The sequence below is a fragment of the Toxorhynchites rutilus genome, chromosome 2 (assembly GCF_029784135.1).
Source record: "Toxorhynchites rutilus septentrionalis strain SRP chromosome 2, ASM2978413v1, whole genome shotgun sequence".
Classification (NCBI taxonomy): Eukaryota; Metazoa; Arthropoda; class Insecta; order Diptera; family Culicidae; genus Toxorhynchites; species Toxorhynchites rutilus.
Genome location: NC_073745.1, coordinates 178,921,656 through 178,944,194, shown reverse-complemented (window position 1 = coordinate 178,944,194; position 22,539 = coordinate 178,921,656). Strand labels below are relative to the sequence as shown.

Here is a 22,539-nt window from a genome sequence, read left to right as displayed (position 1 = left end):
AATATTTCCGATCTTTTTTGCAACTTCCCAAAAAATGAAGAAAGATGGAAATGAGGGAAATGAGGAAGAATACATTGCCTGGCTAGACGCTTTCATAAGCAAGACCAATACAGCTTCTGCTATTGGCAGGTCAAAACGCATAAATTGTCATGACATTAAAGCACGGGTGTTCACCCAAAAATAAAATCTTCCATGAGCTTACTGAATGTATTCCAACACGTCCAGCAGTATTCGGCTGAATGACAAAAGCGAGGATTACCCCATATGCGCATTTTTAGTTTGGTAGGTCGACAAAATACGTTTTGAGAAAATCGATAACGTAATTTCCTCGGAAGTTCCAGAACTGTCCACTAATCAACTATTCTCCCTTGTTCTGAAAACCGATCTAGAATAACCCGACAAAAATATTATTTTTTTTTTCATTTTACATTTAATTTTTTAAAGTTCAAACATCTCAGTTACGTGAATGAAATACATTGAATTGACAAAAGGAATGTTTTTTTTTTATATTTTTGTCGGCAGTCATCGTCTTGGCGAGCAAACACAAACCTGAACACATCAGTCACGAACTTTTTACATTTGTTTATCGAATGACAATGCGCATTTTCGACATTTTCATTCGATCAATTTTGAAGAAAAACATTGAACAATTTTTTTTAAAGAAACACATTAAAACATTTGAACACACTTACAATACATTAGTGTTTTTTTTTATTTTACAACTAACATATTCACTAGAAATAATTTATATGGAAGAACAACGTTTGCGGAGCTACTAATAATTCCATAGAACTTTCCGAAATTTGGCAGTAAGTGGTATGCTCTTGATCTTTTTTTTTGTTTTGGTCATGACTCTCATATTATCTGTCCTCTGGTATATGCGACCTTGCAGATGGATAATTGAATAATTTCTGTATCGATAAAATATGCTCACTTCATTTTTGACTTAGGATTACGTCTTTCGGGGACATATTGGGGATACAAATTGAAAAAGGATATCGATCGCATCGTGAAAAATGTCCAATTTCAAAATCGGTCATTTCATAATGGATTGATGAGATTCTTGCATCAATCAATTTCGGTACTCCATAATTTTTTTTTTCATTGAATAAAATAATGTATGTCATGAAACTAACTATCGAACAACTGAAAAATCTGAACCTTTATCCAAACAGAAATACCTCGTTGTGATTGGTCGAAATTGACCTTCCGATTGGGACGGAGATAATTGGAACGTTGAACAGAGGGAGCTTGCAGTACATGAAAAACGCCATTTTCGAAAAACAGGGCTTAAGTTGTAAAAGTGTATCATATGAGTATGAGCACTGCACTGTGCATTTACTCCGAAGCAGACGATTTGAGGCCTAATGGTCGTTGCATGTTCAATTACATGTTATTCACACCATAGTTAAGCGTAGTCCTACGTCATGCTAGTCAAGTACCTTCCGATATTGGATACTACATTGTGTGAGCAACAAAGAACGTCATCTGCCGGATGCCATTTTCCAAATACTGTTAACATTAACAACAATATTTTAACAATTTTTTTAACAACATTCTTTTTAATAATAATGGAAAACGTAAAACAAATATTCGCATTACTCTTTCAAATTAAATTCATACATCAACTAAAGTTTGAAACATTTAGAATCCGGAATCACTGTTCATTTTATAGCAGCGGTCGTAGTAGGCGTAGGCGTATAAGGTGTTGAAAACAATTAATGCAAACCCTGGACTTTTGGACTATGACAACGTCAAAAACCACAACTTTGAACAAAGTATCATCCGAAGAAACCGTATGCGAGAAGGTTATCATAATTTCGGTGCCTGCAAGATACAGGGTCTTTCAGATTAAAAGTAAAAGTAGTAGCAGCAGAGTAGTAAAATCAATTGATTTTACTACTCTGCTGAGCGGTCTTACGCCCTATGTTATGCAAGTACGCCACGAGTGAGACTCGATTTTGTACGGGAAAGGGTTGATAACTTCTACAAAAGTGAACCGATTTTTATTTTTAAAAAACGAAAATAAACCCATTTTCTCAATAACGCGTTTTAAACGGTGCACAAAAATCTACATACAAAACTCTAACATTACGACTTCGATACTGCTGAAAATCCGAGTTATTTCTGCTTTAAGTTCCTCCAAATTTTGTGGTTTATTAACATAGCAACGGTCCTTCACGTATCCCCAGAAGAAGTAATCGAGCGGACTTAAATCCGGACTATACGGCGGCCAACTCCATCCACAGTTAAACAGAGCAGGAAAGCGATTGGAGATGACGCGATCTCTGAAAGCTCTACGCAGAAACAACAACTATACATTGGCGGTATGAGGCTTCGCTCCATCCTGTTGAAAGTGAAACGTGTGGAATTGGGCATGGCCATCATGACAGGGAAGACTTCATCTTCCAACATTTCCCGATAGGTAGCTCGGTTGCTCGAGTAATACGATTTTATTAAAAATACACGTTCTTGTAAACTGTATATCTTGACACTAAAAACCATCCGATCAGACTGACCGAGTAGCCGAATACTATCATCCCGAAGTGGGGAATGCAGTGTTACTATCGACGGAGCGGAAAAAAAAATCTGATAGAAACAAAAGAAGTGCTCAATAGCTGTACAACAAGGTTTTGACGAAGTACGAAGGATGTATGCTGATGGATGACGGAACGTACGTTAAGATGGATTTTAGACAGCTCCCGGGCCACAAATTTTATAAGGTTACTGCTAGAATAGATGTTCCCAGCAAATTGAGGTTAATTTTCGCTGATAAATTTGCCATGGAATTCTTGATTTGGCAAGGGTGAGCTTTGGCCAGATTTGACAAGCTGCCACTACAGGTGAGAGGTGCTTCAGTGGTACCTCAATCCTACCAATTGCCCCCAATTTCACCCAATAGAAAAAACATTGGGCAATTGTCAAGCGAAAATTGAAAACTCGTGACTCGGAATGCTGCAGAATTGAAGAGATCAACTGTCCGCTGAGGTTGACCAACAGAGATTCCAAACATTGATGGAGGATATCCGAAAACTCATAAAATGTATCGAATATGTATCGAGTGTATCGAATTAATTTTTTCAATATTGCTCCTAAAAAGATCAATAAATTCTCTGTATTTTATTTTTGTGCCTTTTGTACTTTTTACGTATTCCGAAATGCAACTGGTTTCGTGATTCCGGATTCTGAATGTTTCAAGGCTTAGTTTCACTGCCCGAGCTTGTGAATACTGATTTTTACCTACTGTAAATTAAAAAATTATATTTTCATTTTCTAATCTCTGCACAGGTTATAAAGTTCGGATAGATAACAATAAACCTTTACTTTATGAAATTCGTGGACTGATGGAAAATGTAAAATATGATTTCTGGATGACTGCATCTACATCCAAAGGCGATGGAGACCCAACGAATATAGTTTCACAATTCACGAGTACTCGAGCACCGGCGAAAATTGCATCATTCTCCAACACGATAAAGGTATCAGTAGGTGCGAGCATATCTTTAGAATGCTTTGCTGTAGGCAATCCAACACCTAGAACTCGATGGATACGAAATGACCAACCCGTTACGTTTAGTCCATATTATTCCGTCTCCCAAGGATATTTGAGAATCCATCGTATTGAATCAATCTTATCAGGAAATTATTCTTGTTCGGCTAAAAATCTGTTCGGTGAAGACGACATACTGTATACGCTTATTGCCATACAGGCACCGAACATTTCGTTATTCTCAGTTCAATATGCGTCACACGATAGCATTAGGGTTATATGGGAAACTTCGAACGACGGTGGAGCGCCACTTCAAGGATACTACCTATTCTACAGACCAGCCGTCGGTACTTGGTCAAGCGTGTCTATTCCTTATGATCAAAACACGTATACTTTATACGGACTGAAATGTGGCACAAAGTATATTTTGAAAATGAACGCACATAACAAAGTGGGGAATGGCGATTCAACAGATGAATTAGTATTATGGACAAAAGGAAAAGGTATACTATATGCAGCAACTCTTCTCATTTGTTTATATTGCATGCGAAATTCAATATTAATAAATAGATTTTTGTTTGAATTTTGATTTCATCATATTATGTTTCCTATCAAAGTCCCATACATTCCCGTTTTAATCTATATTAAGATACTTAACGGTTTTACTTTTCAGCTCCACAAATACCAGAACATCGTGATTTCATTTCTACCAATTCATCTTGTCTAAATTTACATTTAAACGCATGGCACAACGGTGGCTGCCCTATATCGCATTTTTCGATAGACTATCGCCGATTACATACGCCGTTTTGGACAACAGTTGCATCGAACATCTATACAATGTTCAATGAAAATATGTCATTTTGTGAATTTGTGCAAGCGACTTGGTATGAGTTGAAGATACAATCGAGAAACGATGCTGGTGAAACAACAGCGCTATACAAATTTGCAACCACCACGATTTCCGGCGAGGAAATTTCACAACCCAACTATATACCTATTGAGACTGAAAACGAATTTGAGTTGGTGGAAGCTGGAGAAGATTCACAGTTTGTACATTTCGGCGTAGTTGTTGTGGCTCTAGCAGCTATGGTATTATTTCTGTAAGTTTTCATTTTTTTATATTATTGAATATAGTTATTATGTACAATTTAAAATAAACAGTGGATTGTGTAAAAATTGCAAAAATAATCGCACATTTACCAGAATGTAACAAATAACCGAATGCAACAGTTACCCGAATGGACATTTGCCCGAATGCAACATCTACCCGAATGTAACAAATATTCGAATGTGAAATTTACCCGAAACAAGAGGGATAAAATCCGATAAATCAGATTATGAGTTTTATTGAATCTTCTGCTGGAATCCCTATGGAATCCTTATGGAAACAACTATGGAATCCAAGATCATCTACGCAGATCGTGCCTTACTGCTCTTCGATTGACGGTAAAATACTTACGTAAAATTCCGATGTGGACCTTCGTGTTTACTTTGTCGCCTTCTGGAATGAACATCGGGTTCATTTTTTGCAGAAGCCAGATTTATATCAATCAGTGATCTTTCAAACATTTATTGTCTTGTTTAAAGAGATGCTATATCTGAAAATTAAATTGATGTTGATTTGGATTCTATTTGATTCTATTACAATTCTTCAACATAAAAAGGAAGAACTATTTTTGATTAGTGTTGTGTAAAGTGTTCTTTAAAAAATGGAGACTTGTGTCCATGACCGCATTGTTGCCGCAGTACAACGAAATTATTTTATTCAATTCACTTGTTTACCACTCTAAGCAATTCGAACGTGGTTAACCCGTGAAACTCATTTCTTCGGCATAAGCTTCGAGTAACCGGTCATGTGCTGTGAGCGTCTCCGTTAAAGCATTGTTTTCGGTTACCGTTGGCTGTTATTTTTTTTTATCGCCCGGGTGTGCTTTTTTCGCGCGTTTTTGAACTGTTCGAGATATCGTAAAACGCAGTGTGAACTCGGAATTAGTGAGAAAAGCAGAATCATCAAAGCCTGGCAAGGCCAGCCGGCTTTCAGTTTTCGCCGATTTGTCGCCATCGCAATCGAAGTCGGACATCGGTGCTCAGTTGCACGCACACAATACCAGCGCGATTCGCTGTTCACTTACAGCAGTGTGAAGGAGAGCATCACTTCTTAGTGGTGTGTGATAGTGCCGAGCGCTCAAGCGCTCCGATTGAGAAGCAAGCAGCGGTTGCCAGTTCATCAGCACTGGGTGCATTGTGGTGAATAGAAATAAATAAGATATAAGATTTTAGATAAGATTTTTTTTTTATTTTTTTTTTTATTATTATTATTATTAAAATAAAATATTAGATTATAAGTACCAATTACAGAATGGCAGAAGGAGGGGGAGGATCTCCAGATATGGAGATCTCTGATGATGACTCCCCTCTGGTTGAAAAAACAAATAAAGGAACAGCGAAGACACTTAAACGCGTTCCTACATCAGAGGATGTTTCGTCCGGGGACGAGTCTGCTAACTCTAGCAAGCCCCCCTCTAAAAAACCTGCAAATATCTCCTCTCCAACCCCCCTCGCTCCTACCCCAGCTCAGATTTCGCCTCCCCATCCTGTTGTCCCCGATCCCCTTCAATCCTCGTCATCTCCTTCTCCTCCTGTTGTCTTCTCTCCACGTGTCAAGGTCTATCCTGAAGATGCACCTGGAACTGGTCCGTGGGTTGTTTTCTTCAGGCCTAAGCCAAACGGAAAAGCACTTAATGTTATTCAGATCATGAAAGATCTGGCAAGATACTCCTCCGTGACAGAAATTACGAAGGTTAGACCGACCAAACTGCGTGTTGTCGTGGCTGATCGGAAAGACGCAAACGGTATTGTCGTCGACCAGAGGTTTACCCTGGAATATCGTGTCTACGTGCCTTCCCATGACGTAGAAATCTCGGGGGTGATAACCGAAACGGGTCTGACGTGCAAATCAATTATGGAAGGAGATGGCAGATTTAAAAAGCTGCCTTTGTTTAAGGTTAAAATCTTAGAATGCCGACAACTCGGCAAAGTCTCCCAGGAAGGGAAAGAATCGAAATTTACGCCGTCCGACTCGTTTAGAGTCACTTTTGCTGGCTCCGCCCTCCCTGACTACGTTATGGTGGACAAATTGAGGCTACCGCTGCGACTCTTCGTGCCAAAGCCCATGACTTGCCTGAAATGCAAGTCAGTTGGTCACACAGCAGCTTACTGCGCCAACAAGGAGCGCTGTGCCACTTGCGGAGAGCAACATGTGGACAAATCCTGCAGTGCGATTGAGCAAAAGTGTCCATATTGCGGAGGAAATCCGCACGTGCTCTCGGCTTGTGAAACTTACAAGAGTCGCTGGGAGAAGCAGAAGCGCTCTTTAAAGGAACGCTCGAAGCGCACTTTTGCGGAAATTTTGAAGGGCGCTTCTCCATTGGCCCAACAGCAACAACCTTTAACCGCAAACAATGTCTTCGCTTCGCTGCCAGTTGACGAAATGGAAGCGGATACAGCTAACGAGGGCACACCGTACATCTTCCAAGGGAATCCCCGGCGCAAAAATGTGACCACTCCCAAAGTTCAAGGACAAGCCCCTCCGGTTATACCCTCTGTTAGCATGCCTAAAAAATCGAGTGCAGCGGACAAGCAAAATCAGGTTCCTCCTGGCTTCCGTGGGAATAATTCACCTTCGAACGACCCAGCACTCGAAGGGACATCAAAAACCCCAACTGTCCCTATTTTACCGTCCAGTTCAACTTCCCAATCGGGATTTATAAAGTTGACTGACCTTGTGGCTCAAATCTTCACATGCTTTAATGTTTCCGACTCCATCAGAACCATTGTCATATCAATGCTTCCAGTATTAAAGACAATTTTGCAACAATTGATGCAAACATGGCCCCTCCTTGCAATGATTATCTCTCTTGATGTCTAATTCAAATAGAGAGGTCGGAGATATCACTGTTTTACAGTGGAATTGTCGTAGTCTTATCCCTAAATTGGATACATTCAAATTTTTAATTCATAACTTCAATTGTGATGTTTTTGCTCTGTCCGAAACTTGGCTTTCTTCGCGAGATGATCTCTCTTTCCACGATTTTAATATTATACGCTTGGACCGTGATGACAGATACGGAGGGGTGCTATTGGGGATCAATAAGTGCCACTCATTTTTTCGAATTGACCTTCCACCTATTGGAGGGATTGAAGCTGTTGCTTGTCATGCAAACATCAGAGGAAAAGACCTCTGTATTGTCAGCTTGTGTTGGCCTCCGAGAGCTGCGGTTAGCCGCAAGCAACTTGTTGACATGTGCTCACTCCTTCCTGAGCCACGATTGATCTTGGGAGACTTCAATTCTCACGGAACTGCCTGGGGGGAACAGTACGACGACAATCGTTCATTGTTGATATATGATCTTTGTAACAGCTTCAATATGACACTTTTGAACACTGGGGAAACAACACGTGTACCTAAACCTCCTGCTAACCCAAGTGCTCTTGACCTCTCGCTTTGCTCGAATTCACTATCGTTAGATTGCAAGTGGAATGTAATCCAGGACCCCAACGGTAGTGATCACTTGCCAATCAAAATTTCCATCACCATTGGGTCGAATTTTTCTGAATCTATAAACATGGCATATGACCTCACAAGACACATTGACTGGAAAAAATATGCGGACGCGATTGCTCTAGCCATCAATTCCAGAGATGGTTTACCTCCATTGGAGGAGTATAACTTCCTTTCTCGTTTGATCTATGACAGCGCGGTTCGCGCTCAAACGAAACCCATCCCAGGCTCCACTATTCGTCGAAGGCCTCCCAATCCATGGTGGGATAGCCAATGTTCCAAGCCTTATCAGGATAAATCGAACGCATTCAAAGCTTTTCGGAAACGTGGAACCATTGAAAATTTTCAATCGTATTTGGACCTTGAAAATCAATTTAAAAACTTGATCAAAGGGAAAAAACGTGCTTATTGGCGAAATTTCGTGGGAGGTTTGTCACGAGAAACGTCAATGAAAAAATTATGGAAAGTGGCTCGAAACATGAGAAATCGCTCTTCATCCAATGAAAGCGAGGAATATTCACATCGATGGATTTTTAATTTTGCACGGAAGGTTTGTCCTGATTCCGCTCCTGTGCAAAAAATTGTTCGAGATATACCACAAGATAGGTGCGATCTTGATTCCGAGTTTTCGATGGTAGAATTCTCTCTTGCTCTACTTTCATGTAACAATTCTGCTCCGGGATCGGATAGAATTAAGTTCAACTTGCTGAAAAACCTCCCTGATGTGGCGAAACATCGCTTGTTGAATTTATTCAATCGGTTTCTGGAGAATAATATTGTTCCAGATGATTGGAGACAAGTACGAGTTATAGCTATTCAAAAACCCGGAAAACCCGCGTCCGACTTCAATTCGTACCGCCCAATAGCAATGCTGTCTTGTATACGGAAATTGTTGGAGAAAATGATCTTGTTTCGCCTTGATCGATGGGTTGAAACGAATGGCCTACTCTCAGATACACAATATGGGTTCCGCAGGGGCAAGGGGACGAATGATTGTCTTGCGTTGCTTTCTTCAGAAATTCAAATGGCTTACGCCGGAAAAAAACAAATGGCTTCAGTATTCTTGGACATAAAGGGGGCCTTTGATTCTGTTTCAATAGAGGTTTTGACAGACAAATTACACTCTCGGGGTCTGCCGCCTCTATTGAATAATATGTTATATAACTTGCTTTGTGAGAAGCATTTGAACTTTTCTCACGGAGATTCGGCAGTAAGTCGGGTCTCTTACATGGGCCTCCCCCAGGGCTCATGTTTAAGCCCCCTTTTGTACAACTTCTATGTAAGCGACATCGACAATTGCCTTACACAAAATTGCAGCCTAAGACAACTTGCAGATGATGGAGTGGTGTCTGTCGTAGGATCAACAGAATCCGACCTACAAGAACCCTTACAAGATACTTTGAACAATTTTTCAACCTGGGCCATTGGGCTAGGGATCGAATTCTCCACGGAGAAAACAGAGATGGTGGTTTTTTCTAGGAAGCATAGACCAGCAAAACCAAAGCTTCAACTTTTGGGTAAACCGATCACTCATGCTATGTCATTCAAGTATCTTGGGGTCTGGTTCGACTCCAAATGTACTTGGGGGGCCCATATTAGGTATCTGAGTAAAAAATGCCAACAAAGAATAAATTTTCTCCGTACAATTACCGGCACCTGGTGGGGAGCCCATCCCGAAGATCTTATAATGTTGTATAGAACAACTATTCTCTCAGTGATGGAGTATGGCAGTTTCTGTTTTCAATCAGCTGCCAAAACACACTTAATTAAACTCGAGCGAATTCAGTATCTTTGTCTCCGTATTGCGTTGGGATGTATGCCCTCAACGCATACCATGAGTCTCGAGGTTTTGGCAGGCCTACTCCCACTTAAAGATCGCTTCAATTTATTATCTCTTCGGTTCTTCATCCGGTGTAAGGTCATGAACCTATTGGTGATTGGAAATTTTGAGCGGCTGATCGAGCTAAATTTTCACTCCGGATTCATGAGTTCATATCATGAATTCATCTCCATGCAGGTTGATTCTTCTTCATATATTCCCAACCGTGTTTGTTTCCCTGACTACATCAATTCCTCTGTGCATTTTGATCTGTCCATGAAGCAAGATATCCATGGATATTCAGATTACCAACGATCGAGGATCGCTCCAACGATCTTCGATGAAAAATATAGGGGTATCAATTGTGATAATATGTACTTTACTGATGGGTCCACTATAAATGAGTCCACAGGATTTGGAGTGTTCAACGAATTTTTTAGCACCTCACACAGTCTTCAGAATCCTTGCTCAGTGTATATTGCTGAATTGGCAGCAATTCATTGGGCGCTGGACAGCGTCGCCTCACGACCTGTTGAACACTATTACATTGTAACGGATAGTCTTAGCTCTGTCGAAGCTATCCGTTCAGTGAGGCCGGAAAAGCACTCGCCGTACTTCCTTGAGAGAATACGAAAAATTTTGAGTGCTTTATCCAGACGCTGTTATGTCATTACCTTTGTGTGGGTCCCTTCTCATTGCTCAATTCCGGGTAATGAGAGGGCTGACTCATTAGCAAAGGTAGGTGCGATTGAAGGCGATATTTATCAGCGTCAAATCGCCTTCAATGAATTTTACTCTTTAGTCCGTAAAAATACCATCGCTAACTGGCAACGCAAATGGAACGAAGATGAATTGGGCCGGTGGCTTCACTCGATTATCCCTAAGGTTAGCCTCAAACCATGGTTCAAAAGTCTGGACTTGAGTCGGGACTTTATTCGCACCTTCTCCCGACTCATGTCCAATCACTGTTCGTTAGACGCGCTACTCTTTCGTTTCAATCTGGCCGGCAGCAATATCTGCGTTTGTGGCCGAGGTTACCACGACATCGAACACGTTGTTTGGTCGTGTGAGGTGTATCTTGTTGCCAGATCGAATTTAGAGAACTCCCTTCGGGCTAGAGGAAGGCAGCCCAATGTGCCGGTGAGAGATGTGTTGGCTCGGTTAGACCTTGATTACATGTCCCAAATATATGTTTTCCTTAAATCTATCGATGTTCGTGTGTGATTATCCTTATATCCTTATACCCTCCATTTCTTCCTTTGTGAGTAATTGGTCCGCTTGCTATAAACAGAAGAATGAAATGTAAATTCACAACTGATGTACGAATAGATTTAAGAATTGAGTGTGTGTGATTATCAACATTGTAATAATTTCCTTATACCCCATCCTTTTCCTGAGAAAATGTCACCCTTTTAATCTCGAGTCCACCACGAGTAATCGGTTTCCCACATTACTAACCATAGATTTAAGAAAATTGTTCATATATATAGTTTTAAAAATATATTTAAGATTTCGGCTCCTTTAAACTTATGTAACTGAGCCTGTAAAAATAAACGAATTTATAAAAAAAAAAAACCCGTGAAACTGCCACATGAAGGCAAAATTGAACGGCATAGGAGTTGAAGAATACCTTCATTTCAAGCTTCAACTCTACAAAAAGAAAAGTTTCAGACAATCCCTCTTCACGCGTTTTTCATGAGTAATTAAGTGGACCACTTCCACCTTTCAGCACCTTAGTCCGATTCAGCGCGTCGAATGTTAAAATGTCGATAAAAGGCCTTTTAGTCACAATCACTGATCAATTGTTTTCGATAAAGATTTTTGTTTCGATCCTTCAAAATTATCTTGCTCTTGAATTTCTTTTCGAGCAAAACCGATATTTGTGAAATCAGAGAAACAGCCGACTGTTTGCTAGTTGGAGCGAGAATGAGTATAAGAAATCGACAATGATGTATTTATATCCAATAAGTTTCAAACGGGCCGAATAAATTTGCAATATCTTCTCTTTTCATAGTGTCCGTATGAACGAACGTTGCATTTGCAGTTATACCTCACTACTCCCCTCGATTCTCGGTTTAGAAGGTACAGTCAGGTTAGCATAGAACAAATGTAATCTTGACATAGAACTAGTTGAAATACTGGAAAAAAATGAAATACTGGAGGTTTTTTTTCAAAACTGTGCAAATTTTTCATGATACTGCGTTGCGTTGCGTTGTTTCAAAGTGACGTTATTAAAAAAGAATGAATTTGAGTAAAAATCGAATGAATACCAGTTTATATAGATTACAGGAAATATTATTTGTGAAATACAAAGGTGGAGTAATTAATCCGTACCAGTAGCAAATCGTTGTGGGCAAATATTTTCAGGAAAGGAATACAAATTTGTAGATTGTAAGGAAGGAGCTTACTGATGATATTCTGTGTTTACCTGGTAGTTTGACGAAAATTTTGACAATTTGTTTGATAAAACTTGCAATAATTCTCATCTTCTTCGCAAAGTCTCTTCAGCATCTAAATATTACTTCGTTATAGGGAGCTGAGCGGGCACATCTAAAAATGTTTGGTTGATTGATTTTATTAACACAATAAAATTCTTCAAAAAATATTAAATTAAAAAAAATTTTTGGGTTTACATGTCCCGTTTTTATTCCTGAACTACTTGGTCAGCCTACTTATAAGGCAATCGGTCTGGAATTCGATACGGGATCGATGGTAAACACGTTCTCGTTGTTGAACAAGGCTACCGACTTTTTTTTGTTGTGGAAGCTTCCATATTTTCTTGCATTGCTCGACTTGACGCTCCCGGTTGCGGTTGGTAATTATATGAGTTTTTTTCCGTGCCCTCGAGAACGCCCCGCAACCTTCCTTTACGATCTTCCGTGCCGTGATCTTCCACCATCTTTCGTCGTGAGTCGCTACACATCTTGTATTTGAATTTGTCTTTATGATTTAACAGAGATTGGCCAACTAACTCTAATGGCGGGTTTACATTAGGGAGATATATAATTTATATGATACATTTCTTCGAGGAATATAAAACTACTATGAATAGAATAAATTCAGGCATAACTCCACCGAAAATATGAATATATTCATTATATAAGTTCGCGCTAGTGTAAACTGTTGAAGCGATTTCTATAAATCTCATCATACTTCTTCACATGATTATATCACTAGCCTACACCATCGTAACGCTGCTGATTTAACCCCTTCGCGTATAACATCGAACCACACTCGTGGCGATTACACTGTGGCAGAACGTACAATACCGAACCTCACTCGTGGTGTATCGATGTGAAATGGATACATAGCTTCAGGCATATGATGTTAGTGGGACTGCTTCGAACGAAGCAGGACAGCGGATGGACTCGATGTGCTCGTGTTTGGGCCGTGCTGTTAGAAATTAAATCGTACGGCAAAAGATTAACCGGGTTAGCGACTTGCAATGCAGTCGCTATGCCCGGTTAATCTTCTCATGTTTCGAATCGTCGATCGAGACCCTCCACAGACCGTAGAGAATAAAGATAACTTATACTTCTTATGGGGGGTTTTTCGTAGCCTAATTGGTTGCGTGTCCGCTACTGAGCGAACGATTATGAGCACATAACTCGAGCCCCTCAACTGAACATCTTTGTGTGTTATTCTAGCTACCATGTCCACGCAACAATCATCATGTGACGGTAATCCCAGTCCCTTACCGCTCACATTTTCGGTCTACTGCATCGGTAATTGGCACTATTAATAACGCAACAAAGGAAGCGTCATATCAACAGTCCCGCTGTGAACAGCCCAACTGTGAACATTCGAACAATAGCAACATTCTTACGCCGAAAAAGGCGACATGTGTTGCGCATCGATAGAATAGGAATTCTCTCACGCCTAAACGGCTACTGTGTTATAGATAAAACAAATGTTTATCGATAGATAGCGATACTCTTACGCCTCAAAATGGTAACAGTGTAATATACAACAAAAGTTATCTTAAGATAAAAAATGTACACGAATGAATTCGGCTCTGTAACATGAAAAAACGAAAACGAAAATAAACTAAATATACCCCATATAATTACAAGCTGTATAGGAAACAGTGCTCTGCGTCCCGTAAGAAACGTATCATGTACCACTGAAACCGAATGATACTGATAACGGTCATCGTACTGAAAACTGAACAATTAGATTCGCTGGATCTCCTTCCGAGTATCACTTATTCCAATCGATGGCACATGTTCAACCGGTTCCCGGAATAAATCGCCACAGAAAACGACTGCAACAGAAACCACCGCTTATAAAATGTGTAGTAGGCTATAAATATTGTGGCGCGGTATTGTATTTCAAAACAAGAATTAACCGGGCAAACGTATCGCCCCAGGCAAACGTAACGCCCCGGGCAGACGTATACCGTCCGACGCTCGCTAGAGCTCGGTCGGACATTGCTAAAGGATCGTATCCTATGTTTCAAACTAACCGGGCAATCAGTGGATCCCAGGTTTGCGTGCGAGACACCGCCGCTTCCGACGGCGGGTCGGCGGTGGACTCGGATTGCGTCATCTTGGCGGCATGGGCCGCCTCGATTCCTTATCCTCGCCAAATGGGGACTTCGTCCCCATTACATTGTCCTCAGAATAAATTTCGAAAAACGAGAACAAGAGAATAAATTTATAATAGAAATGTGAGGCACATGATGTTTTTCCCGCGCCAAATATTTCTAGCCTACTACACTTTTTCTAAGCGGTTGTTTCTGTTGCAGTTGTTTACTGTGGCGATTTATTCCGGTCACCGTTCAACCACACTTAAACTATCACGAGGAGGCACAAGAAATGATTTATTTCAGTCCAAAGAATGACTTTTTATCGTCGCAATATTCAAGAATTGTCAAAAAGATTGTAAAAAAAATAACTAACTTTATTTTTTTTGTATAAATCATAAATACATCACAACTTCAAAGAACTTTTTTTAGAGCTTTTAAGCTAAAACTCAACACTGGAAACTCTGGAATGTTCAGAATTGATCAAGTTGAGCAACGGGTTCAACGGGTAAAAACGAAAAGATAACAGAGCTAGTTTTCAAAGGCAATCTACATGATAATTTTGTTATATCGATTTTTCTAATATTTTAAAATGTATGTAACTCTGAATCTATTATTTCAGCATTATATTTGTCCGATACAAGAAGGTATGTTGCTTTGAAGATTGCTTCGCACAAAACAGTGAGGACATTCTCAAAAGCCATAACTCAAAAGTGGATCGCGTATGTGAAGAAAATCAACAGGTCTACAGCGCGTCGCCATTGAAATTTGTCGACAAGGACGACAGCTCGGAGATGTATGAAATATCGCCATATGCTACCTTCAATGATTGTGCAAAACGTACAAACAAACCGCCGATTCGTAGTAGAACTTCTTCATCGCTAGATTTTGCACTTCTGGACATCTGGAAAACGACCTAGCCACAACAGGCCACCCAACACGCGAATACACTTGACTGGAAAACGGCTGACGTAAACACACGTATAGTACAGGTACATGCTCAATAAAAAATATTCAGCAGGTTTAGAAACACACGAGCTTCATTCCTCTCTAGGACCACCTAGGATCAACAGAATTTTGGCGAATTTGAAATAATCAAATACATGGTCTTTAATATTAAACGCTCACGCAAAAAAATCGAATAGCTCCTTATTTAAAAAAAAAATCGCTCAGTTGATGGTAACTCTGCATTTCCCACTTTGAGATGATAATATTCGGCTACTCGTTCAGTCTGATCAGATGGTTTTTAGTGTCAAGATGTACAATTTACAAGAACGTGTATTTTAGTGAAATCGTATTACTTGAGCAACCGAAGCCTTAATGAAACTTTGTCCTCTTTTGGTACGAATTTCAACATTTCTCGTCATCAATTACTTCCTCTGAAGGTACGTGAAGGACAGTTGCTATATTAATAAACCACAAAATTTTGAGGAACCTAAAGAAGAAATAACTCGGATTCTCAACAGCATCGAAGTCGTAATGTTGGAGTTGTGCATGAAGAATTTTGTTCACCGTTTAAAACGCGTTATCGAAAAAAGGGGTGGTCACATCGAAAATGTCCAAAAAAAAAGCTTTATTTTCGTTTTTTTTAAATAAAAATCGGTTCACTTTTGTAGAAGTTAAAATTAAAATTTGTTGCGTGAGCGTTTAATCTGAAAGACCCTGTAATAGACGTTTCGTTGCACGTTTGAGATTAGGAAAATTTTCCGAATTGGAATAATTTTTAATTTATTCTGCGTCATTATCATTGATGTCCCACATCATAAATTAAACACTTGAAATACCTTTTTTTACTTTTTAGATGAGTATTTACGAACGTTCCCAGCGATCCAATGCAATAAAAATGTTGAGAGCGACGGGAGAGGAGATCCAAAAAATGGAATAAACAACCACCGTATCTGTAATTATGTCAGAAAGTGGTGATAATAGTCGAAAAAAAACAAATTGCGCAATAAACCTGCATTGAGCATTCCTATCTAAAAAAATGCGTGGGCATGAAAAGTAAAATATTGTTATTTTAATCCTTTTTTCAGATATATCAACTTCATTGACCATAAACTGTTTTAATCAAATAAGAAATAAATACAATAGTTGAAGCAATACTTCACAGACTATGTGCCAGAAAGTAACTCAGAATATCCTAATTAAAATATTAATCAGAAAAAAATCATTTACCTTTCCAACAAAAGCGTGACGTAACGTGATGCGAACGTGACGTGGATGTTGTATGTGGATCGCCCTTAATCCAGAATGTAGTTTTAAGGTAATATTATATTATCAGGCACGTAGCGTAACCGGCACGGCACGTTTCATGCAAGACAAATATTATTGCGTGTGTTTCAAATGTGTATGCGTATATATAGCGGAACGGCTCCGGGAATACACAGCACGCTTCAGACAAATGCATGAAGGAATTCTCGAAAAGAATATTTTGCTGGTGCCGGGCACGAACTACATGAGCGAGTAGCACCATACATACAAACCCAACGTCGAAGTTCGTGGTGTGGGTGCGTTCGTCGCTCTTCGGTACGACATCGGTTTAATCACCAGTAGCATTTCTCCGCTCCGTCTACGCTGCCGGTCCGTACAGAGAAGTTGCTATGCCTGATGATATGAATACATCATGTATTTGTCTGCCGGTGTCGGTACGTGCCGTTTACGCTACGTGCCTGATAATATTAAACGGCCTTTATACTTATGACAGACATACAACTGTACTAGCGGTGTACTTAGAAAATGGTATGTCTGTCACCATGTACAGCGCTAGAACTATGCAAGCAACTCAGTACAATCGCTGTATCTGTACCGATCTGTTGCATCGTGTATCATGCTACGATGATACCTGTACAACGCAGTACACGTACAATGCGAGTACAGTTGTATGTCTGTCCCTGGTATTACATAATTGGACACTACAGTAAGTTACATTAATGCGACATTTAGCTAATTGGACAGACTTGTAATGCGACACGTTTAATTGGACATTTTTGTTAACATCGAGTTCGGGGCCCAAATTACGGCCCCACATTGAAAGTCGCCACCAGATATCGACACTGTACTGATCTCATCGCCAATGTCCAATTACAGGTCAAATCGACTCCAATACGATACTAAGTGGTGCCTCGGCATGTCGCATTAAATTAAAATTACTGTATTTGTAAACCAACATGGAAGCCTTGCAAAGCCAAATAAACCAAACTGTTGCGTTGGGAAATATCAAGAATTGTCTGCGGTGAGGGGGACGGGGATATAGATAACGTCCTCGTTGAACAAAAAGTATAGAAAAATATCCTTATATCTTTAATCTAAAGTATATGAAATCTACTCTACATTTTGCAATTTTTTTAATCATAATTTCGTATTTATCAAGCGTTGAGCTGCCCAAGAGTGCTTCCCAGTCGAACGTTAACATTTTTTCATATAATTGAACTTCTTCGCCGAAATGTGAATAATGAAAGTAACGTAAATTGAACCCAACCGGACCGAGTTTGGTCTGCTTCCCAATCAGTACGGAGAAGTATGCATATGCGCACATTAGGGGAAGGGGGGAATAGACGGACATGTTGATAAGAACTTCAATTGCATCTTTACAAAGTCATATTTCCTAAAACATGAATGCTGTTTCTTACAATTTAATATACTTTTTTCAAAATAATCGGCCAAATGTTTTACATAAAAGTTTTTTTAATTTTTTTTTATTAATTCGTTTATTTTTATAGGCCCAGTTATGCAATTTTAAAGGAGCCGAATTCTTCATTATAATTTCAAAACTATATATATATATATATATATATATATATATATATATATATATATATATATATATATATATATATATAAACAATTTTCTTACATCTATGGTTAGTAAGGTGGAAAATCGATTACTCGCGGTGTACTCAAGTTTAGAAGGGTGACATATTGTAGGAGAAGGATGGGATATAAGGAAATTGTAACAATGTTGATGAACATTCAATTTTTAAATCTATTCGTATATCTATAGTGTATTTACGTTTCAACTTATTCTACTGTTTATAACAAGGAGACGAGTTACCCGCAATCGAAGGAATGGAGGGTATAAGAATATAGGGACAATCACACACGAAGATCGATAGCTTCAAGGAAAACTTCATAGCTTCAAGAATATATATGGGAGATCCGAGCGAGGTCTAACCGAGCCAACACATCTCTCACCGGTACATTGGGCTATCTTCCTCGGGCCCGAAGGGAGTTTTCTAAATTCGATCTGGCGACCAGATACACCTCGCACGACCAAACAACGTGCTCGATGTCGCGATAACCTTGGCCACAAACTCAGAGATTGCTGGCAAGATTGAAACGGAAGAGTAGTGCATCTAACGAACAGTGAGTGGACATGAGTCGGGAGAAGGTGCGAATAAAGTCCCGACTCAATTCCAGACTTTTGAACCACGGTTTGAGGCTAACCTTAGGGATAATCGAGTGAAACCACTAACTAACCTAACCTTAGGGATCATCTTCATTCCACTTGCGTTGCCAGTTAGCAATGGTATTTTTGCGGACTAAAGAATAAAATTCATTGAAGGCGATTTTTTTTTATCAAAAATATATATTTTTATTAAGGCTCATATGGCGTCAACCTGACGGGGCCGGGAGTTCAATATTTCGACAATGTTTGCCTTATAACTATGTTAGTAATATGTAACCGAATACTCGCGGTTGGCTCGAGGTTAGTATTACAAGTGTTTTAGTAATTGTGATGTTGCTGTCTCCAATGCTCTGTACCTGTGCCCGACACGGGATACTTCCTTTTGGGATGCAGCTGACCATTAATCAGCAACGCCCCCTAGTCTGTACCCCATATCTAGCGCGGTGCGTCTTCTCTACTCGAGGAATCCAGGATAGAATGGTCACTAGCCGGCGCAAACATCAGCTCGTGTAGAGTTGTCATGAGCGGTACAACCTTTGGCTCTTGTTGAATGATCAGTGGACTGCACAACCTTTGGCCCGTGTATCGGTAAAGAGGCGATTTAACGCTGATAAATATCGCCTTTAATTGCACCTACCTTTGCTAATGAGTCAGCTCTCTCATTAACCGGAATTGTGCAATGTGAAGGGACCCAAACATAGGTAATGACATGACAGAGTCTGGATAAAGCACTCAAAATTTCTCATATTCTGTCAAGGAAGTACGGCGAGTGCTTTTCCGGCCTCACTGAACGGATAGCTTCGACAGAGCTAAGACTATCCTTTACAATGTAATAGTGTTCAAAAGGTCGTGAGGCGACGCTGTCCAGCGCCCAATATATCGCTGCTGATTCAGCAATATATTGAAGACTTCAATATCTGCAAGGATATTGAAGACTGTGTGAGATGCTAAAAAAATACGTTGAACACTCCAAATCCTGTGGACTCATTCATAGAGGACCCATCAGTAAAGTACATATTATCACAATTGATACGCCCATACTTTGCATTGAAGATCGCAGGAACGATCCCCGATAGAAGATAATCTGGAATTTCATGGATTATCTCCTACATGAACAGATCAAAATGTACAGAGCAATTAATGTGGTCAGGAAAACAAACACGGTTGGGAATATACGAAGAAGGATCAACCTGCATGGAGATGAATTCATGATATGGACTCATGAATCCAGAGTGAAAATTTAGCTCGATCAGTTGCTCAAAATTTCCGATCACCAATGGGTTCATAACCTTACACCGGATGAGGAACCGAAAAGATAATAAATTGAAGGGATCTTTTAGAAAGAGATCGAGGAAGTTTATTCTTTGTTGGCAGTTTTACTCAGATACCTAAAATGATCCCCAAGTACATTTGAAGTCGAACCAGACCCCAAGATACTTGAATAACATAGCATAAGTGATCGGTTTACCCAAAAGTTGAAACTTTGGTTTTGCTGGTCTATGCTTCCTAGAAAAAACCACCATCTCTGTTTTCTCCGTGGAGAATTCGATCCCTAGCCCAATGGCCCAGGTTGAAAAATTGTTCAATGTATCTTGTAAGGCTTCTTTCAGGTCGAATTCGTTTGATCCTACGACAGACACCACTCCATCATCTGCAAGTTGTCTTAGGCTGCAAGTTTGTAAGGCAATTGTCGATGTCGCTTACATAGAAGTTGTACAAAAGGGGGTTTAAACATGAGCCCTGGGGGAGGCCCATGTAAGAGAACCGACTGTTCAAATGTTTCTCACAAAGCAAGTTATATAACATATTATTGAATAGAGGCGACAGACCCCGAGAGTGTAATTTGTCTGACAAAACCTCTATTGAAACAGAATCAAACGTCCAATATTGTATGCGCGCGACGGAAGATGTTTCGCATCGCGAAAATTATATAATTTTCAATCGATTATTACTCAGTCGCCAAAAGTTTCAAACTCAGAGAGTTCATTCCCCTCTAGTTTGTCTTCCAAATTGCCATCGTAAACCACATCTTCTCTCGATTCAATCACGGACAAAAAGCATACTTAAGCGATATTCTGGTGGTGAAATGCATTCATTTTTCGTGAGGACATCGACAAGACAACATCGTTATTGAACGTGCTGAACGTGCTGGACGAGCTGGACGGCGAGGGATCGAGGGATTCATTCCCAGGTAGCCATAAGCATTAACTTTAACTCTATTGTAGCACTAATTCAGCATCTCTAATGCCAAATGGCAGTATATCTGCTTTTTTGATGCTTATAGGCCTTATATCAACATTATTAATGCATATAAACATTAATGAAAATAAGCATTAATGAAAGTCCTATATGCGCATTTAATGCTACCATATAATGCCTACAAGCATTAAGATAAAACATATGAAAATAACCATTAATGAAAGCCCTATATACGCATTTAGTGCTATCATATAATGCTTATAAGCATTAGGATAAAACATTCATGCATTCAGCATTAGATATCTGGATGCAAGTGTTTGTCTCAAAATAAACATAACATGGATATTTTATGCCAAAAATATGCTTCCAAGCCGGCCAGCAAAACCCGCTCATACATGATCTTTTTGAGCAGGCATCTGAGCGGTTGTTTTAATATGACTATTTTCAACTCATTCCTCTATATCAACAATGGTCCAGATAGCAAAGGCACAACAGAGAAACACACATGTTGCAGAAGTACCCCGGTTCGAATCTCATAAGGTAATTTATAATATAATAATTATTTCTCATTCCAAACAGTGTGCCGTAGATCGAAATAAAGAAGAATACTGTTATAACCTCAACAACTTGGCAATAATCTGCAATAAATCTGTGTGGGTGGGCCCATGAAATGTATATGATTTTTTTTTTGTTTTCTGTCGAATGATTTCAATGGCTTTTTCGGAAGAAAAACATCTTGACGTTTTTATGGAATCATATTTTAGCATGAATGATGCTTATTTAAGCCTGCCATCACAAGTGATTTTTTCAGATAGCCATAGGTAAGCTTTAGTAATGCTTATTTAAAGCTGTAACTTAAGCATTAAAAGAGCCCTATATTTCGCCTTTTTAGCATTATATCCACCCTATATTGGTTTATAGCGCTTGATAAGCATTTATTCTGTATTCTATATGTGGATACAGTGCTGATTTAAGACCATTTCTTAGTGCTTACTGGTTACCTGGGTTACCTGGGCTGACCTGACCTGAAACGCAATCAGTTTTAACTGTGAGGGAGCGCAGAAAAACCGATCGATCAGAAGGAGAAGAGAAGGTGACCAAGAGAGTATCAGCATCGAAAGCAGCCGCCACACACACACATACACGCGCGGAATTCTTTTCGTATGGATGCCATTCAGCATCGAGAAAATTCCGGAAAGATCTAATCGTTGCTGAAAAATAATCTGTCAGTTCCACTGGAAATTGAAAAATACATTCATGTGAAATATGATTTTGTAATTTTTCAATCAAGTGTAATTAGCTGGAAAGCTTCTGAAGATTATTCTTCCCCATCAGTAGGATATTTTCGTATCCAATATTGTATGCGCGCGCAACGGAAAATGTTTCGTATCACGAAAATTATATAATTTTCAGTCGATTATTGCTCAGTCGCCGAAATTTTCATACTCAGAGAGTTCATTCCCCTCTAGTTTGCCTTCCAAATTGCCATCGTAAACCACACCATCTCTCGATTCAATCACGCACGAAAAGCATACTT

General features: G+C 39.6%; 1 protein-coding gene across 2 annotated transcripts in view; it reads left to right on the top strand.

Annotated features, from left to right (window-relative positions):
* Positions 1-16,527, top strand: part of LOC129769998 (cell adhesion molecule Dscam2) — a 188,629-nt gene extending 172,102 nt beyond the window's left edge. For both annotated transcript variants that reach the window (XM_055772566.1, XM_055772565.1), the window contains exons 20-23: positions 3,289-3,993; positions 4,164-4,593; positions 15,021-15,390; positions 16,200-16,527. In XM_055772566.1, the coding sequence (XP_055628541.1) occupies positions 3,289-3,993; positions 4,164-4,593; positions 15,021-15,318 (1,433 nt within the window). In that variant the 3' untranslated portion in view covers positions 15,319-15,390; positions 16,200-16,527. The remainder of the gene's footprint in view (positions 1-3,288; positions 3,994-4,163; positions 4,594-15,020; positions 15,391-16,199) is intronic.
* The last annotated feature ends 6,012 nt before the right edge of the window (positions 16,528-22,539 follow it).